The following is a 24,100-nucleotide window of genomic DNA, read 5'->3' on the forward strand; positions in this document are numbered from 1 at the left end:
ACGGTTACACCTAATTAGTCAATTAGAGGACATTGTGATTGTGATCTCATCTAATCCCGTGTTTTTAGTCCACATTTCCACAAAGTCAAATAGATCATTCTATTGGATTTCCTCAAAACATTTTTGTGAGTTCAGAAACTTATCAAATCAAGCTGTCTTTCTATTTTGTTTTTTTAAGAGATTCAGATGCACCTGTTGTTTACAATAAGGTCTACCTTGACAGCTCCGATGATTCAGAAGTGGAAGTCAAGAATGAAGATGAGGACCGTGATAAAGCAGAACTGCCTTCTGACGACTGTGCTGACCACCAGTCTGATGGGGGGTACCACTATTCAGACGACGATGAGCATTGTTCAGAGGATGGTGAGCAGTGTTTGTCTGGAGATGACAGAAACGAGGAGGGTGACATCATCAAAAAGTGCCAGAGCGGCCTAAGCATGGGAAGCAGCCAGCACAGACCAAACAGTCAAAACTCTGACAGTAAAAGCAGAGCAATATCAGACAAGAAAAGTGACAAGGAAGACTAAAAACAGCATTTTTCTGTTCAAGGCTACTCAGGGCAAAGGCCTACGTGTCAGCTCAGCATGTGTAGACCTATAGGTGTGAATAAAGTCCATCATGTTTAAAGTCTCTATTCAGTCATCCAGTGAGGCAACTCCCTGTGAATTCAATATGTATGTACATGCTTGTAATATTAAATCTGTAAAAATTACCGTGAATGTATTTCTTGTCTTGTGATGTACATAATTCTATAAAACCTCATGGAAAATGTTTGAGTTTATGTATTGAGTACCCTTTGGGTAGTTGTGATGTCAGTTATTTAATTGACATAATATATCAATAAGGATATTTATATCCCACACTATACTATACTATACTCTGCAATAAACTCTTTCCACATAATTTAAATATTTATTATTTTGAAATAGGGGAGGGTCAACACATTTTTGCCACCCCTTCAACCAAGGGCAAACACTGCCACATGGGCTCAGAGGGATGAGAAGTGAGACTGACAACGTCGATAGCCTGTAAAATAGCTGGACAGCCAGTGCAAAAAGTATCGACGCACCAATCAGAGAATGCAAGGGCGTGCACATAGTCCAAATTTTACGCGGCGCCATGGGCCGAAAAACCGAGATGGAATATCCCAGTCTCAACCGGTTTCAACCGGTCTTGGGTTTGAAGCATTAGATGAGAGGAAGAGCTGGCTTACACGCTCTTAAACAACCCTGCTATTTAATATTATATGCGAGTAGAACCAACAATAAACTCAAGACTCTTTAATATCGTGATTATGAACTGGAATAACGCAAAACGTGTGACTCCGTAAATCTGTGTTAGCTAAGCTAGCTAGCTATCCCAGGGAACATCATTGACTTTTGCATTAGCAGGCTAACTTGCTAGTCCCCGCCGTGAGCACCGACTTCAAAATCACAGGATATTTCTAGTGCAGTTCGTGGAGAAGTTTTTTTGTAAATGGTAAATTGCTAAATGTGCATCACTACACTGAAAGTTCGCTTCAGTGGTGGAATATAAAAAGAACAGTATAGCTAGCAGCAAGCTAGTTAGCTTTTTAGCCAGGAAGCTAGCCAGTGAATGTCAAGCCCTAGGAACGTGTGCCATGAGATTGTCTGTCAGCCTTTAGCCTGTCCATCGCGCATTGGGAAGACGAGATAAAGTTGTTAAATCAGAGAAAGTCACACTTTTGATTTCCACACTGAAAAGAAGAACTATATCGGGTAAGTTTAGTTGTTACGGTAGCTAGCTGGTTGCTTGGTATAGTTTGGGAGTTGGTATATAACGCTTGCTAGCTTGCTAGCCAAATGCGCTAATATTAGCTAACGCTAGCGAGTTGGTTAACTTCTCTTTTTTTAATTAGATAATCTTATGACTCCATACTATACACTATTAACAAACTAATCTCAAATGTAAGACAATTGGCTGAGCCGTCAATTCAACAGTTTAATTCCTTGCCCACAACAATTAATTGAACATATCTGGAGCTAGCTAGCAAGCTAGCGTTTCGCAGCCTTTTCTATTTAGATGGAGGGAGGGGTTGCCAAAGTATTTACTGCAATTGACCACACGATGTCGCTTTTTTCTTTTTACTGGAAAGCTTACAGGCTTGAGTGATGCATGGAGTGATGTAATTTCAGCTGCACCCAACATTCCCCCCACTGTAACGTGGGTGGATTAAATTATCTGGGGTAGCTACCTAAGGAACTAGGGAAGGAAGGCTCTAGTACTTTGCCAATGTGCTGCCAACTAGTGATAGGACAGCTCTCATATTCTCTCTGCCCCCCACCCCCTCTCCAGAGCTCTATGCCAGCAGACATGACAATGTTGGCGGACCATGCAGCCAGACAGCTGCTTGACTTCAGTCAAAAACTGGACATCAATCTGTTGGATAATGTAGTCAACTCCATGTACTATGACATCGGATCCCAGGTGAGAACCACTCCATGCCGTCCAAAGGGCTGATTGAATTGCGTCATAACACGCAGAACCAGCGCCAGCTGTCAGAAATGGCATGCCCTTTGGTTTCCTGTTCCATTCCAGCCCTGTGTTTCTGTTTCATTCAATAAACTTCAATAATACTGCCCTCGTGGTGACATGTTTTTCAAATCCCAGAAATCAGGCTGTCACCAAAAGGCTTCTCTCTAACTGCTCTCTTCGTTATCCCACAGCAACGAATGGCCCAGGAGGTGCTGACCAACCTGAAGGATCACCCTGACGCGTGGACGAGGGTCGACACCATCCTGGAGTTCTCGCAGAACATGAAGACTAAAGTATTTAATCTCTGACCCACATCTATACCTGCAATGATTTACTTTATAACCATATGGTCACAGTGCCAATAGCTCCGAGTTACTTTATAACCATACGGTCACAGTGAAGCAATAGCTCTGAGAATAGTCTGGGGCTTCTTTTTACATATCTTTCCTTTGTTAGTGTTTGACATATTGCCATGAAATATACATCCGCCTTGTGGTTTAAACTGCAGTACCAAAGAGAATAATTATTCAGTTTTATTGCCTTTTCCTTTCATGGATTTTCGTCTTGTGAGACCATCCTGACCTAGCAAGCTCACTTTCAGTTTCTCTCCGCAGATCAGTCTGGCCTTCCCCCTGTCTCGAACCATTTCAGCGGTCGGGAGTACTTACCTTTACAGACTAACTCCTTCAGCCAATCAGCGTAACAAAACGTTTGCCAAATCCAGTGGAAGAGCGGCGAAAACGTATTTTCATCCAAGAAACTCTGCTAGTGCATACTCTTGTTTAATTGTTGTTATTGAGTCTATTTCTGCAATAACTGCACTTACGGTTGTGCTTATTCTACTAACGTTAACGTTGATGCGTTGTTTCGGGAGACTGTTTTACTGATTTACACGTATCAACTACGGGAACCAATCAGGGGCTACGTTCTACTGGGAGCACAGCACAGCAGTCAGAACACAGTCCCTGATTGGCCCGGTCAAAATGTAATTGACAGAAATCGTTCGAGATAGCGGGATGTCCAGACTGATCTGCGGAGAGAAACTGAAAGTGATCTCTTGAGGCTAGTTTTGACCCCCTTTATATATGAAGAGCTCAGTAATGTGTTTCTCTTGGTGCTGAGCCCCAAACACAGTGCGTCTCTCTTACACTCTCTCTCTCTCTCTCTCTCTCTCACAGTACTACGCACTGCAGATCTTAGAGACGGTGATCAAAACGCGCTGGAAGATTCTCCCCAGAAATCAATGCGATGGTAACAGCACTGTGATAAGCTGTTTTAGTTGTCAGATATAGTGCATGGCAAGGTTGTTGTCTGGTTTTTTAAAGATGTATCCAGACTAAACAGTTATCTCCCATGTTGAAGGATTAAACTTTGCTCCATATTTTCAGGAATTAAGAAGTATGTTGTCGGCCTGATCATCAAGACCTCGTCTGATGCTGCAAACGTGGAGGTAAATGGCCGACCCACAGCTCTTTTTACATTCCTTAGTCGCCCCTGTCGATTTCCATATCCCAGCATTCATGGTCATATCTGTACTTCAACTGTATCCTTGATTTTGTGTGTTTTAGAAAGAGGGGGTGTACATCGCCAAGCTCAACATGATCCTTGTCCAGGTAAACAAGACGGCTCTCTCCATCTCCTTCTCTTTTTAGCACCCTAGATCCCAGTATCACACACAATTAAAAAGCCCCAATCCAAAAAAGAGCTCGGTGGATTGGCCACTGACGGGTCCAAGCACCTCTCACGACTATCAAATCACCACAGGTCTCCACCAGTGTTTAGAGAGCAAGGGGTTTATTATGGGGCTGGGGACCTAGCGGACCACATCCAACGTCAACGTTTTTCTTCCCCGTCCAGATCCTGAAGCAGGAGTGGCCGAAGCACTGGCCCACCTTCATCAGCGACATCGTGGGAGCCAGCCGCACCAGCGAGAGCCTGTGTCAGAACAACATGATCATCCTCAAGCTGCTCAGCGAGGAGGTGTTTGACTTCTCCAGCGGTCAGATGACCCAGGTCAAGGCCAAGCACCTGAAGGACAGGTACGGCTACATTTACAACTCCGGCTCAGTGACCCAATACCAAGAGCTGAGGTTCTGTCGTAAAGGTTCTCTATTTTCACCTCTTGGTTTGCTTGCATTTGACACATTGGATGCGAAGATAGTTTAGGTTTAAGCATAGGTGACAATGGTCACTACAACAATGATTGCACAGTTGAAATTGATGGGTTGATGTTCTCTTTTTCAGCATGTGCAACGAATTCTCCCAGATATTCCAGCTTTGCCAGTTTGTCATGGTAAAGGACCGTTTGATTGACTCAATCTACTCAACTATCCAGCTGAATGTATGAATGACGTCTCTCTCTAAAGAACTGCTCTTAAAAAAAAAAAAAAACTTTCTCGGACAGGAAAACTCCCAGAATGCCCCACTGGTCCACGCCACCCTGGAGACTCTCCTGCGTTTCCTGAACTGGATCCCCCTGGGGTACATCTTTGAGACCAAACTGATCAGCACTCTGGTGTACAAGGTAACGACACATCCCCGACTCTTTAGACGTTTAAACGGTTTCTCAGCAAGATATGTTCCATATTAAGATGAGTGTTGTGATCCATACTGATATATATATATATACTGCCGATGTCAGGCCACCCTCTCACAAAGGCGCGCTTGCATTGGTTTGGCTTGCAAGCGCGTAAGAACTTGAGGGACAGCAAACTGAACGCTCGCGTCATCAGCGCCGCGTTGCCCCCGCAGCCTGGCCTGCGGGCGTTCACACACACACACGTGTCTGAAAACAAACAAACAAGAAAACAAAACACAACTGAGGACGTCACGCCGGCCGTTTGTCGGGATGAAACTGAACCCAGCGGCTCCGCCCCGCGCGTGGCGTTTCTCTGCGTTTTTAGTTCTTGAACGTGCCCATGTTCCGCAACGTGACGCTGAAGTGCTTGACGGAGATCGCCGGGGTGAGCGTCAACCAGTACGAGGAGCAGTTCGTCAACCTCTTCACCCTCACCATGTGTCAGCTCAAACAGGTAGGCGCGTGAACACACACACACACACACACACACACACACACATACTGTCAGCTCAAACAGGTAGGCGTGTGAACATACACACACACACTGTCAGCTCAAACAGCTAGGCGTGTAAACAAACACACACACACACTGTCAGCTCAAACAGGTAGGCGGGTAAACGCACACACACTGTCAGCTCAAATAGGTAGGTGTGTAAACAAACACAGACACACACACCATGTCAGCTCAAACAGGTAGGTGCATAAACCCCCCCCCCCCCCAAACACACGCATACACACACCATGTGCAAGCTTCCTCTGCTACCACATGCATTCCCCTTGCACACAGTTCTTCTCACACACTGGCGTCCCGTGTTCTGCGCGGACGCGGCGTCTCTCGCGCGTATAAACGATGCGTCTTCTCCCGCCGCCGCCACCAGATGCTGCCCCTGAACACCAACATCCGTCTGGCCTACGCCAACGGCAAGGACGACGAGCAGAACTTCATCCAGAACCTCAGCCTCTTCCTCTGCACCTTCCTGAAGGAGCACGGCCAGCTGATCGAGAAGAGGCCCAACCTGAGGGAGACGCTCATGGAGGTGCGGACGCACACACACACGCACGCGGCCGACCGGCCCCGCTAGACTAGACGGACCGCTCCCGGAAACCTGGCAACACGCTCGTCTGAAATGATTCGACGAGCGCGTTGATTTGGGATTGGGGTTCTAAAATGTGTGAAGCGCACGCATTTTAGTACACTTGGCGTGCACGTGCACAGAATCCTGACCACGTCGACAGGTTTGAATGTTCACAAACTGTGAATGGCGTGAAGGACCAGGGTTCTTGCTGTGGAGCTAAAACAGGATATACTCTTTCCAACGTCTTTCCGCTTCTGACCCCTCTCTTTCTCCCCCCCCCCTCTCTCTCTCTCTCTCTCCCTCTTTCTCTCTCTCTCTCTCTCTGGGCAGGCGCTCCACTACATGCTGCTGGTGTCGGAGGTGGAGGAGACGGAGATCTTCAAGATCTGCCTGGAGTACTGGAACCACCTGGCGGCCGAGCTGTACAGGGAGAGCCCCTTCTCCACCTCCACCTCGCCTCTGCTCTCCGGCAGCCAGCACTTCGACGTGCCGCCCCGCCGACACCTCTACCTGCCCGTGCTCTCCAAGGTGTGTGTGTGCACACACACCTCTGTCCTTTCTCTCCAGATTAAGTGGCACACACTCGTAGACACGCTCGACACAGCCAACCTGTCACGTTTTGTCCCACCTGTGCATTGGTGTGTGTGTGTGTGTGTGACCTCCACCCTGTTCTCCTCCATCCTCATCTGTGCCCCCTCCGCCCCCCCCCTCGTCCCCCCCAGGTGCGCCTGCTGATGGTCAGCCGCATGGCCAAGCCGGAGGAGGTGCTGGTGGTGGAGAACGACCAGGGGGAGGTGGTTCGCGAGTTCATGAAGGACACTGACTCCATCAACCTCTACAAGAACATGAGGGAGACGCTGGGTGAGAGAACGTCTCGCGTGCGCGCACACACACACACACACACACACACACACAGTACGCCACCCATGCACAGAGATCTCCCCACTCTGCTGGCGCTCTCACGCACTGTTGTTGATCAGTTTTTAGTGAATGTTTAAATGCTGGTGGTCTTTTACATTTTATTCACACATGGAATTGAAAATCCGCAGAGTGCATCACTCACTCATGGTTACACCTACAAAGTGTAACACACACACACACACACACGCTCTCAAAGGTCTCTTGTGTCCCGTCCAGTGTACCTGACCCATTTGGACTACGCGGACACGGAGCGCATCATGACGGAGAAGCTGCACAACCAGGTGAACGGAACGGAGTGGTCGTGGAGGAACCTGAACACGCTGTGCTGGGCCATCGGCTCCATCAGCGGCGCCATGCACGAGGAGGACGAGAAGAGGTTTCTGGTCACCGTCATCAAGGTCTGGAACACACACACACACACACACACACACACATACAGGCATACACACACTTACACTCACACCGAGTGCATCGGAATAGATTAGAAAGTTGTAACCAGGTACATTGGAATTCTTGTCATCGCTCGTCCTTACAGTATCTTATCAGCACTAATCAGTTCCTCATTCCAGTCCTAGGTACGCAGCTAGACATTATAAGGTTCTCACACTGCAATTTACTATCCGTAATCTAGCAGTCTGTCAGTATCATCCTCATCTACTTATCCCATCTGGTCATGGGTGACTGTGTCCATGATATAGGCAGTGCAATTTTAACATTCAAGTTTACAGTTCAGGGCAGAGTGCGTTGTTGTTTATTGTGTAGGCAAGAGTCAACATTATGACCAACCCATTAGCTAGCCGTAAGCAGGCACAGTGAACACCGTATAACCTCGTGATAATCAGGCCTTCTAAATGCTACACAAGGAACAACGGAGTACCACACCCTCTGATACACACATCGCTGATAACACACAACTCTTCATCAAGATGCCCCAAACCCCTCCGCAGCCCCGTCATCCCTCACCTCCTGTATTGGGGAGATAAAGGCGCAACGTCGTCCTCCTCCTGTTGAACAGCGGCTAAATCCAGGCACTTCTCCTAGTCCTCACCCATATCCCAACTTACCTTTGACGGCCAGGCCGTCCCCCCTCTCCCCCTCAGTCACAAACTTGGGCAGTCGGTTTGACCCCCACCTGACCTTCAACGACCATGTAAAACACCTGTGCGAGACCTCGTTCTATCACCTCCGAAACATCTCCAAACTCCGTCCCTCCCGAACCCTGCCAGATGCAGAGAAGCTCGTCCATGTCTTTCTCTCCTCAAGACTGGACGACTGCAACGAGCTCTTCATCGGGATTCCTGGCAAGAGCATCCAGAAGCTGTAATACATCCAGAATAGCGCTGCCAGGGTCCTGATGAGAGTCCATAAATATGAGCACACAACCTCCATTCTACATTCACTGCACTGACTCCCTGTCTCATCCCGGATCAACTACAAAATCCTGCTGCTCACCCACAAATGCATCAAGGGACACGCACCTCATCTACAATAACTGATCACTCCACAATCCTCCACCCGTACCCTCCCATCCGCAGACAGGCTGCTCCTCCACCCGTACCCTCAGACAGGCTGCTCCTCCACCCGTACCCTCAGACCCTCAGACAGGCTGCTCCTCCACCCGTACCCTCAGACCCTCAGGCTGCTCCTCCACCCGTACCCTCAGACCCTCAGACAGGCTGCTCCTCCACCCGTACCCTGAGACAGGCTGCTCCTCCACCCGTACCCTCCCACAGGCTGCTCCTCCACCCGTACCCTCAGACCCTCAGACAGGCTGCTCCTCCACCCGTACCCTCAGACCCTCAGTCTGCTCCTCCACCCGTACCCTCAGACCCTCAGACAGGCTGCTCCTCCGGGCCCCCAGCAGGCTGTGCTCCATGGGGGATTGAGCCTTCTGCTCGGCGGCACCGCAGCTGTGGAACAGCCTCCCCACCCGGCTGAGGGCAGCTCAGAGCCTGGACTCTTTCCTAAAAACCTACCTTTAAAAAAAAAAAAAAGTGTTCTTTTTGTTCAGTTGTGTTTTGTTATGCTATGCTTTTAAACCTGTTGCACGATTTTTTAAATGAAAAGTGTGTTACAAATAAAATCTATTATTATTATTATCGCCAAGGAAGGAAAGGAACCCATAACCACACACTTTTAACACTAGTCACACACACACACACACACACACACACACACACTCTCTCCCTGTTGCCCCGGTGCATTGTTGATGGATTATGTTTTTTTCTGGTTCTCCTCCAGGACCTACTAGGCCTGTGTGAGCAGAAGAGGGGGAAGGACAACAAGGCCATCATCGCCTCCAACATCATGTACATCGTGGGCCAGTACCCACGCTTCCTCCGGGCCCACTGGAAGTTCCTCAAGACCGTCGTCAACAAGCTGTTTGAGTTCATGCACGGTGAGAAACCTCGCTAGGACCAATAAAAAACCCTCACGTGAGGTGAACGACGGGTTCCCCCGAAGGCGCAGGAACAAAAGGCGCTCACAAACACCGTTTGTCCCCGTTCTCCCCCAACCAGAGACCCACGACGGCGTGCAGGACATGGCGTGCGACACCTTCATCAAAATCGCTCAGAAGTGTCGCCGCCACTTCGTCCAGGTGCAGGTGGGCGAGGTGATGCCGTTCATCGACGAGATCCTCAACAACATCAACACCATCATCTGTGACCTGCAGCCGCAGCAGGTACGACGACCGGGCGGCCGCGTGGCTCAGGAGGCAGAGCGGGTCGGCGGGTGATCGTAGGGTCGGCGGTTCGAATCCCGGCTGCTCTTGTCCCTAGGGCAAACGCTGTATCCTAAATTGCTCCCAATGAGCAGGCTAGCACCTTGCATGGCAGCATTGGTGTGTGAATGTGTGAGTGAATGGGTGAATGAGAGGCCTTCGTTGTAAAGCGCTTTGGATAAAAGCGCTATATAAGTGCAGTCCATTGACCATTCCATTACCTGAACTTATCTCTGAGCCGTTAAATACAATCTCTGGTTTAGGTTGAATCGACTAAACGATTCCATTTATCGGACAGATTTGTTTATAGTACAATTTAAGTTTAGGTACTTGTGTTGGTGCTGGACAGGAACAACAACCCCAGTAGCTGCTTAGTCACAGTTTGTTTATTTGTGTGAGTTGTAACCTCCACCTCTTATATTCTCTCCTCCTCCCCCTCTCCTCAGGTCCACACGTTCTACGAGGCGGTGGGCTACATGATCGGAGCCCAGACGGACCAGGCCGTGCAGGAGCACCTGATAGAGAAGTACATGCTGCTGCCCAACCAGGTGTGGGACAGCATCATTCAACAAGCCACCAAGGTAAGGCTCTACTATCACTCTAGTCCACTATCACTCTAGTCCACTATCACTAGTCCACTATCACTCCAGTCTACTATCACTCTAGTCCACTATCACTCCAGTCCACTATCACTCTAGTCCACTATCACTCCAGTCTACTATCACTCTAGTCCACTATCACTCCAGTCTACTATCACTCTAGTCCACTATCACTCCAGTCCACTATCACTCCAGTCCACCATCACTCCAGTCCACTATCACTCCAGTCCACTATCACTCTAGTCCACTATCACTCCAGTCCACTATCACTCCAGTCCACCATCACTCCAGTCCACCATCACTCTAGCCCACCATCACTCTAGCCCACCATCACTCTAGTCCACTATCACTCTAGCCCACTATCACTCTAGCCCACTATCACTCTAGCCCACTATCACTCCAGTCCACTATCACTCCAGTCCACTATCACTCCAGTCCACTATCACTCCAGTCCACTATCACTTCAGTCCACTATCACTCCAGTCCACTATCACTCCAGTCCACTATCACTCCAGTCCACTATCACTCTAGTCCACTATCACTCTAGTCCACTATCACTCTAGTCCACTATCACTCTAGTCCACTATCACTCCAGTCCACTATCACTCCAGTCCACCATCACTCCAGTCCACTATCACTCTAGTCCACTATCACTCCAGTCCACTATCACTCCAGTCCACTATCACTCCAGTCCACTATCACTCTAGTCCACTATCACTCCAGTCCACTATCACTCCAGTCCACTATCACTCCAGTCCACTATCACTCCAGTCCACCATCACTCTAGTCCACTATCACTCTAGCCCACCATCACTCCAGTCCACCATCACTCTAGCCCACTATCACTCCAGTCCACCATCACTCTAGTCCACCATCACTCTAGTCCACCATCACTCTAGTCCACCATCACTCTAGTCCACTATCACTCTAGCCCACTATCACTCTAGCCCACTATCACTCTAGCCCACTATCACTCTAGTCCACTATCACTCTAGTCCACCATCACTCTAGTCCACCATCACTCTAGTCCACCATCACTCTAGTCCACTATCACTCTAGCCCACTATCACTCTAGCCCACTATCACTCTAGCCCACTATCACTCTAGTCCACTATCACTCTAGTCCACTATCACTCTAGTGCACTATCACTCTAGTCCACTATCACTCCAGTCCACTATCACTCCAGTCCACTATCACTCCAGTCCACTATCACTCCAGTCCACTATCACTCCAGTCCACTATCACTCCAGTCCACTATCACTCCAGTCCACTATCACTCCAGTCCATATCACTCCAGTCCATATCACTCTAGTCCACTATCACTCTAGTCCACTATCACTCCAGTCCACCATCACTCTAGTCCACTATCACTCTAGTCCACTGGGCCTCCGACAGCATTCTATTGTTGTCCGGTAACTAGCCTCCGGACAGAAGACTTTCCACACAACAGGTAGAAACGCTGCCGTGTGTCTCCTCCCCCAGAACGTGGACATCCTGAAGGACGCGGAGACGGTCCGTCAGCTGGGCAGCATCCTGAAGACCAACGTGCGCGCCTGCAAGGCGGTGGGCCACCCCTTCGTGGTACAGCTGGGGCGCATCTACCTGGACATGCTCAACGTGTACAAGTGCCTGAGCGAGAACATCTCCTCGGCCATCCAGACCAACGGTGAGCGTCCATCGCGCGTCTTACCTGTCAGACTGACCAGGCGAAGCACATGTACGTCAGCTTCTGAGGTGTGTGTGTGTGTGTGTGTGTGTGTGTGTGTGTGTGTGTGTGTGTGTGTGTGTGTGTGTGTGTGTGTGTGTGTGTGTGTGTGTGTGTGTGTGTGTGATGTGGGACCGCCTACCTGTCCGTATACTAAACCCACCACAGCCACGTACACTTGGAGTGACATTATGTCCTTAAGTAACATCAGCCGAACGGTCGTCTAGCGAAGGAAACTCAAACCCGCTGTGTTCATTCATCTGGGCAGGAGAGATGGTGACCAAGCAGCCCCTGATCAGAAGCATGCGGACGGTGAAGAGGGAAACCCTCAAGCTGATCTCCGGGTGGGTCAGTCGCTCCAACGACCCCCAGATGGTGAGCCCCGCCCCCTTTTTTCCCGCCAGACGTCAAGTCAGAGTACACACTTTGTACACGTGCGCTCCGTGACCCGTTGGCGTTGACCTCTCCCGTTTTCCCGCCACACAGGTGGGGGAGAACTTTGTCCCGCCCCTGCTGGAGGCAGTGCTGATCGACTACCAGAGGAACGTCCCCGCCGCCCGCGAGCCCGAGGTCCTCAGCACCATGGCGACCATCGTCAACAAGCTGGGGGCGCACATCACCGGCGAGATCCCCAAGATCTTCGACGCCGTCTTCGAGTGCACTTTGAACATGATCAACAAGGTGGGTGTCAGATGACCCCTACTATTGAACCTGTACTATTGAATACTAGCACGTTAGTACTTGGGGAAACAGCGTGGTCTGACGCCACCGGGAGAGTGGATGACTGGACGTATCCGCAAGCTCCCAACAAACTTATATTACTTCCTTATTTTCTACCCCCCCCCGTTGTATACTGATACAGTAAGGACAAGAACTCCATTGTACCTGTACTTGTTGCACAAGGCAAATTAAACGTTCTATTCTACCTTAAGTTGGGGTACTATTACCTCCAACGTTAACGATGGGGGTTGCTGGCCGTCGGTATTCCTCCGATAAATCAACACTTGACCTGATCTACCTCTGTGTTTGCCTCTCCAGGACTTTGAGGAGTACCCAGAGCACAGGACCCACTTCTTCTACCTCCTCCAGGCAGTGAACTCCCAGTGTTTCCCAGCCTTCCTCTCCATTCCCCCGGCCCAGTTCAAGCTGGTGCTAGACTCCATCATCTGGGCGTTCAAACACACCATGAGGAACGTGGCCGACACAGGTCAGCGCTCTCCGCCTCGGCGTCGCAGTGCCTACTCTGTCATCACCGGCGATATGAGGAACGGCTCGTTTGCGCGGGCCTTACCGCTGCGACGGACTCAGGTGCCCGTGGGCGGTTGGCGAGGGATTTGAGTCGGGGATAGAGTGAAGGCCACCCAACCTCGCCAAGAGTTTTCTGTTAACTGTTGGGACCGTTTGTCAGAGTTGAAAGTTCTAAAATGAACAAACCCCTAATTCCCAGAGACGTCTATGAACTTTTGAATCTACCTTCCTTTAAATGTGAAGTGCCAGGATTCCCTCGAGCCTCTGCTAAGTGGTCCTAGCAACATTAAGATCTGGATGGATCAAAATGTTCTCCATCTAAATGATGATGAGACGGAGGTTACTGTGTTTGGGCACTGTCTTAATGACCCTTTTGGTGTTTGAGGACCTCTTGCAGCCAAAAATCGCTCTTTTATCAAAAGCCTCTGTGTCACTTTTGATAGTGATTTTAAATTTGACAAATTGACTCTGTAGTCAAAGGTTCCTTTTTCCAGCTGAGGCTCCTGAGCAAAGTAAAGCCCTACCTCTGTGGAGAGGGTAATCCATGCCTTCATTTCATCTAGGCTGGACTACTGCAATGCCTTGTATGTGGGTTTAGACCAGCGCTCCCTGCGACGTCTGCAGCTAGTGCATCACACCGGTGCTGGCTTCCCTGCACTGGCTTCCTGTTCGTTTCAGGATTGATTTTTTAAATTGTGATGTTTGTGTTCAAGGCTTTGAATGGTCTGGCCCCTCAGTACCTAGCTGAACTCCTCCATGTTTGCACCCCAGCTAGAGCACTGAGGTCTTCAACTGAACTACTGTTAGATGTCCCAAGGTCTAGGCTGAAGACAAAAGGCGACCGAGCTTTTGCAGTGGCGGCACCCAAGCTGTGGAACAGTCTGCCACTGCAAATTGCCCTAGAGGTTTTCAAGTCACAGTTGAAGACTCACTTGTTTTCATTAGCTTTTGAGGCTTGTTAGGCCATACATCCCTACTCGTGTCATGTTTGTTTATTGTATTAAATGTTAACATGCACTTTATATTGTATTTTTCTGTTTTTATATTGTAAAACACTTTGGTGCAACTTAGGTTGTTAAATGTGCCATATAAATAAAGTTGACCTTGACGGAACCGTTTCTACCCCCCAGGTCTGCAGGTCCTGTACACCCTGCTCCAGAACGTGGCCCAGGAGGAGGCAGCGGCACAGAGCTTCTACCAGACGTACTTCTGCGACATCCTGCAGCACATCTTCTCCGTGGTCACGGACACCTCCCACACGGCGGGTGAGCAGGCCGTGATGAGCGCGTGCAGAGAGAGAGAGAGAGAGGCTCTCGTCCGGGATATTCTCACCTGGGTTGTCCACCGTGGGGCCGAGACCCTCTGAGATTCAAGCCGCCTTTGATGTTGATGATCCTTCTGCGTTTGTTTCAAGTATGCGTTGTGCCCTGTAGCAGTGTTCAACACATGGCATATCCTCCCCTTTTTATATTTATATAATTTATACTTTTTAATATAATTTTTTTCCATTCTTTTTTTTCTTATGGATATATATTTGTATTTTCTTTATATATATATATATATATATATATAGCTAGCGTGCAACAGACAAACCACTCAAAACTCAAGCGAACAGGCTACTAAATAGAAACTAAAAAGCCACTTTAGCTAGCATAGTATAGCTGACCAATGCAGCCATCTCATCTCCAAGACAGAGGACATTGTCACACTATACACTATACAGTGAGAGTGTCTCACTATACAGTATGCTAAAATGAAAAGACTAACCCCCCGCCGTCCCCCGACCAGGTCTGACGATGCACGCCTCCATCCTGGCCTACATGTTCAACCTGGTGGAGGAGGGGAAGATCAGCACGGCGCTCAGCACAGCCAACCCAGCCACCAACCAGGTCTACGTCCAGGAATATGTGGCCAACCTCCTCAAAACCGCCTTCCCCCATCTACAAGAGTAAGCGTCACCAGCCAACACTTCAGAACTGGAACTCGACGTGGGTCGTTTTGAGCGCTTGTTTTAATGGGTTGCTATTTCACATCGCGCTTTCAAACTACCACAATTCTATGGGCAGGAGTTAAACGCAGCTTTAGCTACCGGCACTACACAGTAGACTGTGTGTTGACCCTGGCTCCTGTCTGTCTCTCTCTCTCCACAGTGCCCAGGTGAAGGTGTTTGTAACGGGCCTATTCAGCTTGAACCAGGACATCCCTGCCTTCAAGGAGCACCTCAGGGACTTCCTGGTCCAGATCAAGGTGAGCCACCATGGGTCCTAAACACAGAACCTCTATGCCCTATGGAACTATCCTATTCTAATGAAAACGACACCAGGCAGGCAATGACTGTTCAACCCTGTACCCCCCTTCCCCATACTCTCTCCACCTATCCCAGGAGTTTGCTGGCGAGGACACCACAGACCTGTTCCTGGAGGAGAGAGAGGCGAATCTGCGTCAAGCCCAGGAGGAGAAACACAAGATCCAGATGTCTGTCCCCGGCATCCTCAACCCGCACGAGATCCCGGAGGAGATGTGTGACTGAACGCATTGGAAAATTACAACATTAACAAGAAACAGTTTTGTACAGTTTTGAAAAACGGAAAAAAAAGTCAAGAGAAAGCTGGGAGCTTCCTCTTGTCAATAGTGTGTGTGTGTGTGTGTTCAGAGTGTGTGTGTGAGATTGGGAAGTTCAGGGAGGGCGGGAGGACCCTCAGCACTCGGTTGTATGTCGACCAAATCAATGCCAATATGTAAATGAGAATTGCGCCCCAATCCCGGCGCCACCCCCTTTTTTGCATACGGACGCATTTTATACAGAGACGTTTGTGTAATATGATAACTCTCTTTCCCTCGCTAATTCAAGCTTTGTTTGGTCATACTACCCTTTGTTTAGACGTGCATGAAGTTGAAAGGATTAAAGATTATTTTTACCCACGCGCCCCCACACCCCCTCCTATCCTCAGCCTACCCTGACTCAGGGCCATATATTTATATGGCTCTACCCTCACCCATCACCCCTTATTTGTTTATATGTAAAATACGTTTAAAGCACTCTGCAAGGTTACTCTACAGTGCTTTAGCGTCAGAAGGAGCTTTGTAGAAAGAGTGGTGTGTTTTTTCGAAGGAGCTACGCAGCCAGCTGACGTTCACTGCAGACAAATATGGCGATTAGGGTTAGGGATGGCGCGGCTTCCTTTGCTGTTTTTGTTTGTCAGCAGTTTGTGTTTGTTTGGTTTTTTGGGGGGGCTTCTATTTGCGCCCAAAGCCGACTGCTCTGAATTTGGACGAGAATGTTTAATCAAAAAGGAAGGTTATGTGCATATCATCCTGTTTGTAAAGCTGTCTTAGTACTATGGGAACATAAAGTTGGTTATTTTTACAAAGCTTTGTCTGAGTATATTTTGTTCCTTTCTTTGCTACATACTTGATGGGTCACTTTAGTATCATCTATACATTAATCAATAGAAGAGGGGTGGAGGTGGTATTTGAAACACAATTAGGTTGTGAATGCCTAATCGATGCTTGAATCAGAAATTAAGTTTCCTTCAAAAACATTACATAACCACATTTAGAGAAAATTAGCATTTTGGATGAAATAATAGATTACTGGATGACAATAGAATTGAGTGCTGGCCAGATGACAGCCCATTATTCTGGAAACTGAATCACTTGGTTCTGACATTCACAATGAATGCAGTCTTGACGCTGTCGGCTGTACCAATGAATACAGTCTTGAGGCATTGCATGACAGTGTTACTGCAATGTCTGGGATTTTCATTTCCCTGCATTATGAACCACCGAGGCTCTGCCATCATGCACTGGCCACCCGTCAGCCTGCCATTTATGAACATTTTTGGGAGTGACCGCGAGACTAGCGGAAAAAGTCGAACAAGACGAAGGAGACGACGGAAAGTTCCGAATCGCTGTTCGCTAACATGCTGCCCCCCCCCCTTTTTCAGTATGGCTGCCGTTTCTACTCTCTCCAGTAACGCTCCGATTGGAGACTGACTCGACCATATCTTAGTGCCTCTTACTTTTGTTTATATCAGCGATATCTAGAAACCATTTGAAATTGCATCTATCGTTGTCCCTTCTTTTATTGAATGAAAAAATCTTAGCACTCAAGTTGGGCCTTTTCCCCCAAACAACCAGCTGCCAACAATTCGTATGAATCAACAATTTCCAATGGTTTGATTACACTTTTCGCACCTTTCTTTTTTAATGAACAATGTGTGAAAACTGCGCCGAGCTGGTGGATGTTTTAAATGAAAGTAAGTAAACACTATTTTCTATTATTAAACAGTAGGTGCCAAGATAGCCAACCAGCTAGCCAACTCGCTACCTGGCTATTGTAGCTAGTTGCACAACTCACAGCTAACGTTAGCTAACCTAGCAGAACACTAGCTACGCCTGTCTGCTTTTCAATCGCATAAGCTAACTTAGCCACTACAGCGTCCTAGGCCCTCTTCGACGATTGTCTGAATGTAGCGTTAAATGTCATCTTCTCCAACACTTGTGGTCTGTCTGTCACTGTCCCCAGGCAGGAGGATGGGGATTTTGTTAGCAAGCCATAATGTGTTAGCTAACCTGGTGCTCGCTAGCTAGTGCTAGCTATCTGCTAGTCCGCTTCACACTGAGTGACAGTGAGACAGGTTGTGACAATGTCCTCTGTCTTGGAGATGAGATGGCTGCATGGGTCAGCTATGCTATGCTAGCTAAAGTGGCTTTTTAGTTTCTATTTAGTAGCCTGTTCGCTTGAGTTTTGAGTGGTTTGTCTGTTGCACGCTGAGCTGTGTTTGGTAGCCTATGGCTTAGCCTCGCTGGCACTCAGGAACTAAACAGGGAAGCTTTTAGCAGCGTTAGCTGTGTGGCTAACGCTTGATGCTATACTTGTGGGGTGTTTGATAGAAGAAAATGCACGGGCAAGGATAGACATAGCCAAGTTATTAATGCTGCCTGGTAGTAGTCTAGCTAGCTAACATTAACGTTACCGCACCAACCTTACCACTAGATTGCTAGCTAGCTAATGTTGGCTGGCTCGGAATAAGTCGTGCTGGGAAGGAGAGTATTAGTTTGCTAGATAAGCAACATCCATCATTATAGATAGTAATGTTGTGTAAATGATATGGACATTATGAGCAGTGCCACTGGCATGCAGAACACTGAGCCAACATAATACAACTCGCGCTAAGTACGAGCTAGCGAGCTTGCAAGCTACAATAGCTAACCAGCTAGGTAGGCCAGAAATCTGCCTTATGAGGCGGATTTTGCAAAATCTTCCAAATTACCAAACAAAGGCCGTATTTGTCTGTTTTTGAAGTATTGCTAAACCCCCGGGTTTCTAACCCTGTCGTTTATTTAGCCCTGCATGCGAGCATGGAGAGAGTTGGAGTTGGCTGCTGGATTGTTTCTGAGGCTCTCCCTCTGACAGCGGGCTTGTGGCCTTGGTAGCTGACATGCAGGATGCCACAATGGATAAGAAATGTGCACCAGGTGCCATCTATCTTAGCCATCGTCAGGTCTTTGCCATCGTTATTACTTGTTTTAAATGCACTTTTTAAAATTGATTTAATGTGAATAACTTTCAATGCAAGATTTTTGTTTGTTTCATGTGTACGATTTAAGGTAATTATCACTAACTAAACGTCATGTTTTTCTCGATCTTCTTACGTGGTATCTGTGGTTTCACTTATCAGTGCTGGGAAGGAAATGCATCTTATTTTTTTGTGTTTATTGGCCACACGTTAGCTGAGAATGAGGCATGGAGGCCCATTTGTTTTTGTGCTTATTGAGTTGGCATATAATCAGTACACATATTTCCTTGTGTATTATTAAACGTGGAGCCTGTTGCCAGTACTCCATAAATGCTTCCCCAAAAACCTTGTGTTCCCTTGCATGCTTCCGATTCGGCTGGTCTGCGCAGTGTGTACCAAACAAGAATCTACAAATGCTTTGGAGATGCTGCAAGTAACTTGACGGTTCCCCACAACAACTTTCCATCGGCTGTTTTTCCTGCACTGTGTTTGTGTGTGTGTGTGTGTGTGTGTGTGGCGGGGGGGGGGTAATTCTGTTTAACATAACACAATAGACCTCTGTGTGTGTGTGTGTGTGTGTGTGTGTGTGTGAGAGAGAGAGAGAGAGGTGTCCGGGGGCGCTTGTGAGACTGGCAGCCCCATGTGTGCATTTGGCAGGTGACCCCTGACCTCAAATTTGCTGTAGCAGCATGTAGTAGGGGTGTACTGTGTGTGTGTGTGTCCTAGTATGCGAGGGAATGCCTTTCTGACTGTGAGCATAGTCTCAGCGAGAGACCTGAATGGAGTTCCAGCCCACCTTTTAAAACTGCTGCGCAAGTGAATGAGCCACAACATGTGGCGTCCCGGGCCAATTAATCCACCCACCCAGCCCCCAAGATGCCGCTTGGCACCGCGTCAGACGGAGGTCGGCCCCCGAGCACAGATTCAGGACCAGCTTCTCTGAACGCCGTCGTAACGTTAACCATCTCAGGGGCTAAACCGACAGCAGACTAGTCTAGGGCGCACGCCTGCACACATTCCACCGAGCCTCGCATGGCAGAGCGGAGCGCGGTCCGGCGCCGGGAGCTAGATGCTTGGGGCGTCTGTTTTGCTCGAGTATTGTTTTACCAGTGAGCAGAACTCTTTACCGTCGCCGGAACAATGGCTGCCACGTCCAGGGCCCGAGGTTGATCCTGATGTTTGTCGTATCCTGAACACAATGGGGTCGTTTGTTTTTTTGGGGGGGGAGCTTGTGTGAGTTTTCCGGATCGGACCTTTGCCTACGCGGTATGAGACAAGTAGTGAATGGGGGGGAAAAGGTGGATTCAAACACACATACGTTTACAGTAGTTCTGGGTCGCCAAGGTGTCCTGCCGGACTTAAGAACAACCCCCCCCCCTCCGTTGTTGTGGTTTCTTCATCTTTGTCACGTCCCTACAAAGGAGCAGAGCCGGTTGCTTGGAGACAGGTCCGCTTTTTTTGTTTACTCTTTTGTCCTGCAGTTGGCACTGCGCCAATCCTCACAGACAGGGTTGCTATGCATGCGCATGCAAATGAACACTTTTTGATACTTTTTGGGGGGGACTTTAGACCCACTTTTTGGGCTGTTAGGTAAAGTTCTTCTGAGTCATTGTTGTTGAGTCATCATACGTTGCACATTTCATTCTGAAAATTAGACTGGTGTAGGGCCCTTTGGAAATGTATTACCAGGATGGAAGCAATAGGCTTCATATCATTTGCACTTGTTCTGGACAGTTTTGCTCTCCCTGCTTGCTATCTCACACCATGGTTAATTTCATGAGTAGTTATCAGAGAGGTTTAGGACTACATCTAGTTCCCTTTTGTAAATGGGATTCCCAAAGTCTCAACTATTTAACTCGGATAGGTAAAAGCATCTAGGAGTGAGTTGAAACTAACTGAAGATATTGGATATTGTAGCCCTAGGATTGAATACAATGGACATGGAAAGCGTTTGCCTCAGGGTCTTGGGCCAAATCTCAAGTTAAGGTTCAACCATAATGAAAAGGGATCAACCCTTGATGCTACGGTTGAGCGCTGAACTGTGACTGAGTGCTCTCAGCTATCCAATAGTCTTGAGTGTCACAACGCTACCGTTCTCTCCAACCATCCCCTATGAGCGTGCTTTCTCGGGCCTGTTTCTTACCTCATGGAGAATGAGATGAGAGGCCTAGCCCTGTCCAACCTCTTGACCGCCACACACTGGGTGCCAGTTTCTTGGACACAGATTAGCCTAAGCCTACCCTAGACCAAATTCATAGATTTTCTCAGTTGAAATGGCTTCTTAGTGCTGCACGGGCCTAATCTGTGTCCGAGAACGGTGCCTGCTTCTCAAGGACAGATGGTGCACAAGTAGGCCCGCTAATCTCTTGAGTTTGAGTCTATTTTGTCAAAAGAGACCACCTCCACGGCTCAGGGTGACTGGTTCACACTTTTCTTTTCAAGGTCCCTATTCTTATCTTGAAAATTCCTTTTTATTGTTCAGAGAATATCTGCGCAGTTGTGTCGTTTCTCATACTTCTAATAGCCTTGGATACTTTTCAACAGTCCCAGTGCGTCTTCCGTCTTCCTCAGTCAGGTCAAGAAAATGACAGCTTCCCCAGGTGCATCTCAAGCAGTTTTTTTTTTGCCGCACGGTATTTGACGTATCGCGTGCCCGTGAAGTCGGTTGGAGGCGCCGCAAGCTCATCCCTGTTCATCTACAGTACCAAACAGCTGGAGTGTAAACTCAGCCATAAAATGTTCCAATTGAATGTCGGCTACCCTCATGGCCGCCAAGGCCTTTTTTGCATTTTGGAACGCAACTCTCACGCAACTCTCATTCCATATCCCCCCGTGCAGAATCGTTGCTTTTCTATAGTCATTGATCTGTGCACCTCACGAAGCCTTTTCCCGTGGGCAGTCGTCACTTCTGCTAAACCTAGTGGTTGAAGCCTTTCTGACCGGCTGTGTTGGCTTAAGAATTGCATCTTTACCCAATCTGTGGAGGCCTTGCCTACTGTATGTGCTGTTACCCCACACTTAACTCACACTCTCTCTCTCTCTCTCTCTCTCTCTCTCTCTCTCTCTCTCTCTCTCTCTCTCTCAGTATCGGATGCAGACAGCACTGAGGGCCTCCAGCTGAAGAAGGAGCATGCGTTAAGAGTCTTCAGCTACATCAGCTCATGGACCCAGAGGTGAGTGTCCCTCCAGCCCAGCGTTTATCAGCTCAGACTGTGTCCCATTTACATTTCATTCATATTTCCTCACGCATGCTCTTCAGCCCACCTGTGGACTAGCTGTGCGTGGGTGCCTCTAGCTCCCGTAGCTTCAGCCAGCTAGCTAAGGCTACTTAAGGACAAACGGACCCGAAATTAGATTTTTTGACAGGGCCATAACAGACCCGTCGGTTTGGGTTTTAACTAGTGGAACAAGTTTTCTGTGCGGAGAGCCTGGAGGATTTGTTGACCTTTCTGAAGAGCAGTCGCTCTCCCACAGCTGTTGGATTTGTCTCGCGAAATAATCCAGAGCCCCATCACGAGAAGAGAACAGGACGGCATCTTTTGTTTTGGTTCACACGCACTGTTTGTAATGATGCAAATGACAGATGACCCACCTCACAGCACAGAGGGAAAAAAATATACAGCACACACACACACACACCACATCGTCAATCATAAAATTGTTTGGGTCTTTCAACGACAGAGCCCAGAATAGATCAGGGGATGAACATATTGGATGCTGTGCAGGCTGTCTTTGTTATCACTTCGGTTGGCTATGCGCATACACATTTTGGCATACTTAAACCCCCAAATGCACATTTTAGCACACAGTTTAGCTCATTTACTGATTTCTGAACGTGTATTCTGCCCTGGGGATGCTGATTGAATAGATGATCCCTAAGATGACATTTGAAGACGGCTGTTTACGGCGCGGCTGAGCCAGACACAGAGCTGCCGTTGTCGTTTGGATTAAGTTCAGCGTGAGGTGGCGATTTTCGGACATTTCAAAGCCCTTTGGATACCCAGTCCGAAAATGAATGAATCAAAACAGAGTCGTAACGTGTTCAAAACGGGGGGGGGGGGGGGGGGGGTCAGGAGGTAGAGCGGTTCAAATCCCGGCCCACATGTCGAAGGGTTCTTGGGCAAGACTGAACCCCAAATTGCTCCTAATGAGCAGGCTGGCACCGGGCATGCCAGCTGCCGCCATTGGTGTGTGAACGTGTGTGTGAATGGGTGAATGAGAGGCCTTCATTGTAAAGTGCTTTGGATAAAAGCTCTATATAAGTGCAGTCCATTGACCATTCACCACAGCCAGAATGGGTCACACTGGATGATGAACTTCAATTTCATTCACTCTCCTCCTTTACCACCCTTTCTCATCTCTCCATCCCTCCACCTGACCTCCTCGCCCTCTCTCTCTCTCTCTCTCTTTCTTTCTGTCTCTCTCTCTTTCTCTCTCTCTCTGTTCATCTTTCCCCAGGCAATGCCTGTGCTGCTTCAAGGAGTACAAGCAGCTGGAGGTGTTCAATCAGCTGGTGTACGCCCTCATCAGCCTGGTCATCGCCCAGGTGACCAGCCTGAGGGACCGCCTCTGCTCGGCCCGGGCGGGCGCCCACGGCGGGGGGGGCGGGGCCCCGGGGGCGGGCTCCGAGTGGAGCGAGGGCGCGGCCGGGCCCGGCGGGCCCCTCCCCCGGCCCTCCTCCCCCGGCGAGGACGAGCCGCTGAACGTGGAGCGGGACTCGGCGGAGGAGGACGCGGCCGACGCGCCCGACCAGAGCCAGACCCAGAACCAGGGGCCAAGCCAGCCCGGCGCGGCCCAGCCGGAGGACCCCGGGCCCGGGGAGGGGACCAGCAGCGGTGGGGCCGGCGGTAGCGGAGGCGGGGCTAGCAGCAGCAGCAGTACAGACAACCAGGACCCCTTCAGCTCCTGGAGCACAGAGGAGCGGGAAAAGCTTCTGCTCTGCGCCGCCAAGATCTTCCAGATCCAGTTCCCCCTGTACACGGCCTACAAACACAACACACACCCCACTATAGAGGTGAGGACTACAAACACAACACACACCCCACTATAGAGGTGAGGACTACAAACACAACACACACCCCATTATAGAGGTGAGGACTACAAACACAACACACACCCCACTATAGAGGTGAGGACTACAAACACAACACACACCCCACTATAGAGGTGAGGACTACAAACACAACACACACCCCACTATAGAGGTGAGGACTACAAACACAACACACACCC

The 24,100-nt window shown here is 48.9% G+C and overlaps 2 protein-coding genes across 2 annotated transcripts in view; both read left to right on the forward strand.

Moving 5' to 3' along the window:
- Nucleotides 1-1,307: 1,307 nt before the first annotated feature.
- xpo1a (exportin 1 a) lies at nt 1,308-16,613 on the forward strand. The gene is made up of 25 exons (XM_084440512.1): nt 1,308-1,739; nt 2,317-2,448; nt 2,688-2,789; nt 3,675-3,747; nt 3,885-3,946; nt 4,065-4,109; nt 4,354-4,535; nt 4,741-4,789; nt 4,901-5,020; nt 5,400-5,528; nt 5,953-6,111; nt 6,481-6,678; nt 6,873-7,011; nt 7,288-7,469; nt 9,313-9,469; nt 9,591-9,754; nt 10,240-10,374; nt 11,876-12,059; nt 12,367-12,473; nt 12,585-12,779; nt 13,137-13,305; nt 14,477-14,611; nt 15,135-15,294; nt 15,497-15,593; nt 15,730-16,613. The coding sequence occupies exons 2-25, from the start codon at nt 2,323-2,325 to the stop codon at nt 15,874-15,876; spliced, it is 3,216 nt and encodes a 1,071-aa protein (XP_084296638.1). The 5' UTR covers nt 1,308-1,739; nt 2,317-2,322; the 3' UTR covers nt 15,877-16,613.
- Nucleotides 16,614-17,466: 853 nt separating this feature from the next.
- Nucleotides 17,467-24,100, forward strand: part of usp34 (ubiquitin specific peptidase 34) — a 63,430-nt gene continuing 56,796 nt past the window's right edge. Inside the window, 3 exon segments of the mRNA XM_084441100.1 lie at nt 17,467-17,605; nt 21,954-22,041; nt 23,327-23,882. Of these exon segments, the coding sequence (XP_084297226.1) occupies nt 17,563-17,605; nt 21,954-22,041; nt 23,327-23,882 (687 nt within the window). The 5' untranslated portion in view covers nt 17,467-17,562.

Source organism: Borostomias antarcticus (assembly GCF_949987555.1).
Source record: "Borostomias antarcticus genome assembly, chromosome: 7".
Lineage (NCBI taxonomy): Eukaryota > Metazoa > Chordata > Actinopteri > Stomiiformes > Stomiidae > Borostomias > Borostomias antarcticus.

Coding starts and splice junctions, on each gene's coding strand:
- xpo1a (XM_084440512.1), top strand. CDS start 2,323: ATGCCAGCAGACATGACAATGTTGGCGGACCATGCAGCCAGACAGCTG. Junction 3,748..3,884: donor CCCCAGAAATCAATGCGATG/GTAACAGCACTG, acceptor CCATATTTTCAG/GAATTAAGAAGTATGTTGTC. Junction 6,112..6,480: donor TGAGGGAGACGCTCATGGAG/GTGCGGACGCAC, acceptor CTCTCTGGGCAG/GCGCTCCACTACATGCTGCT.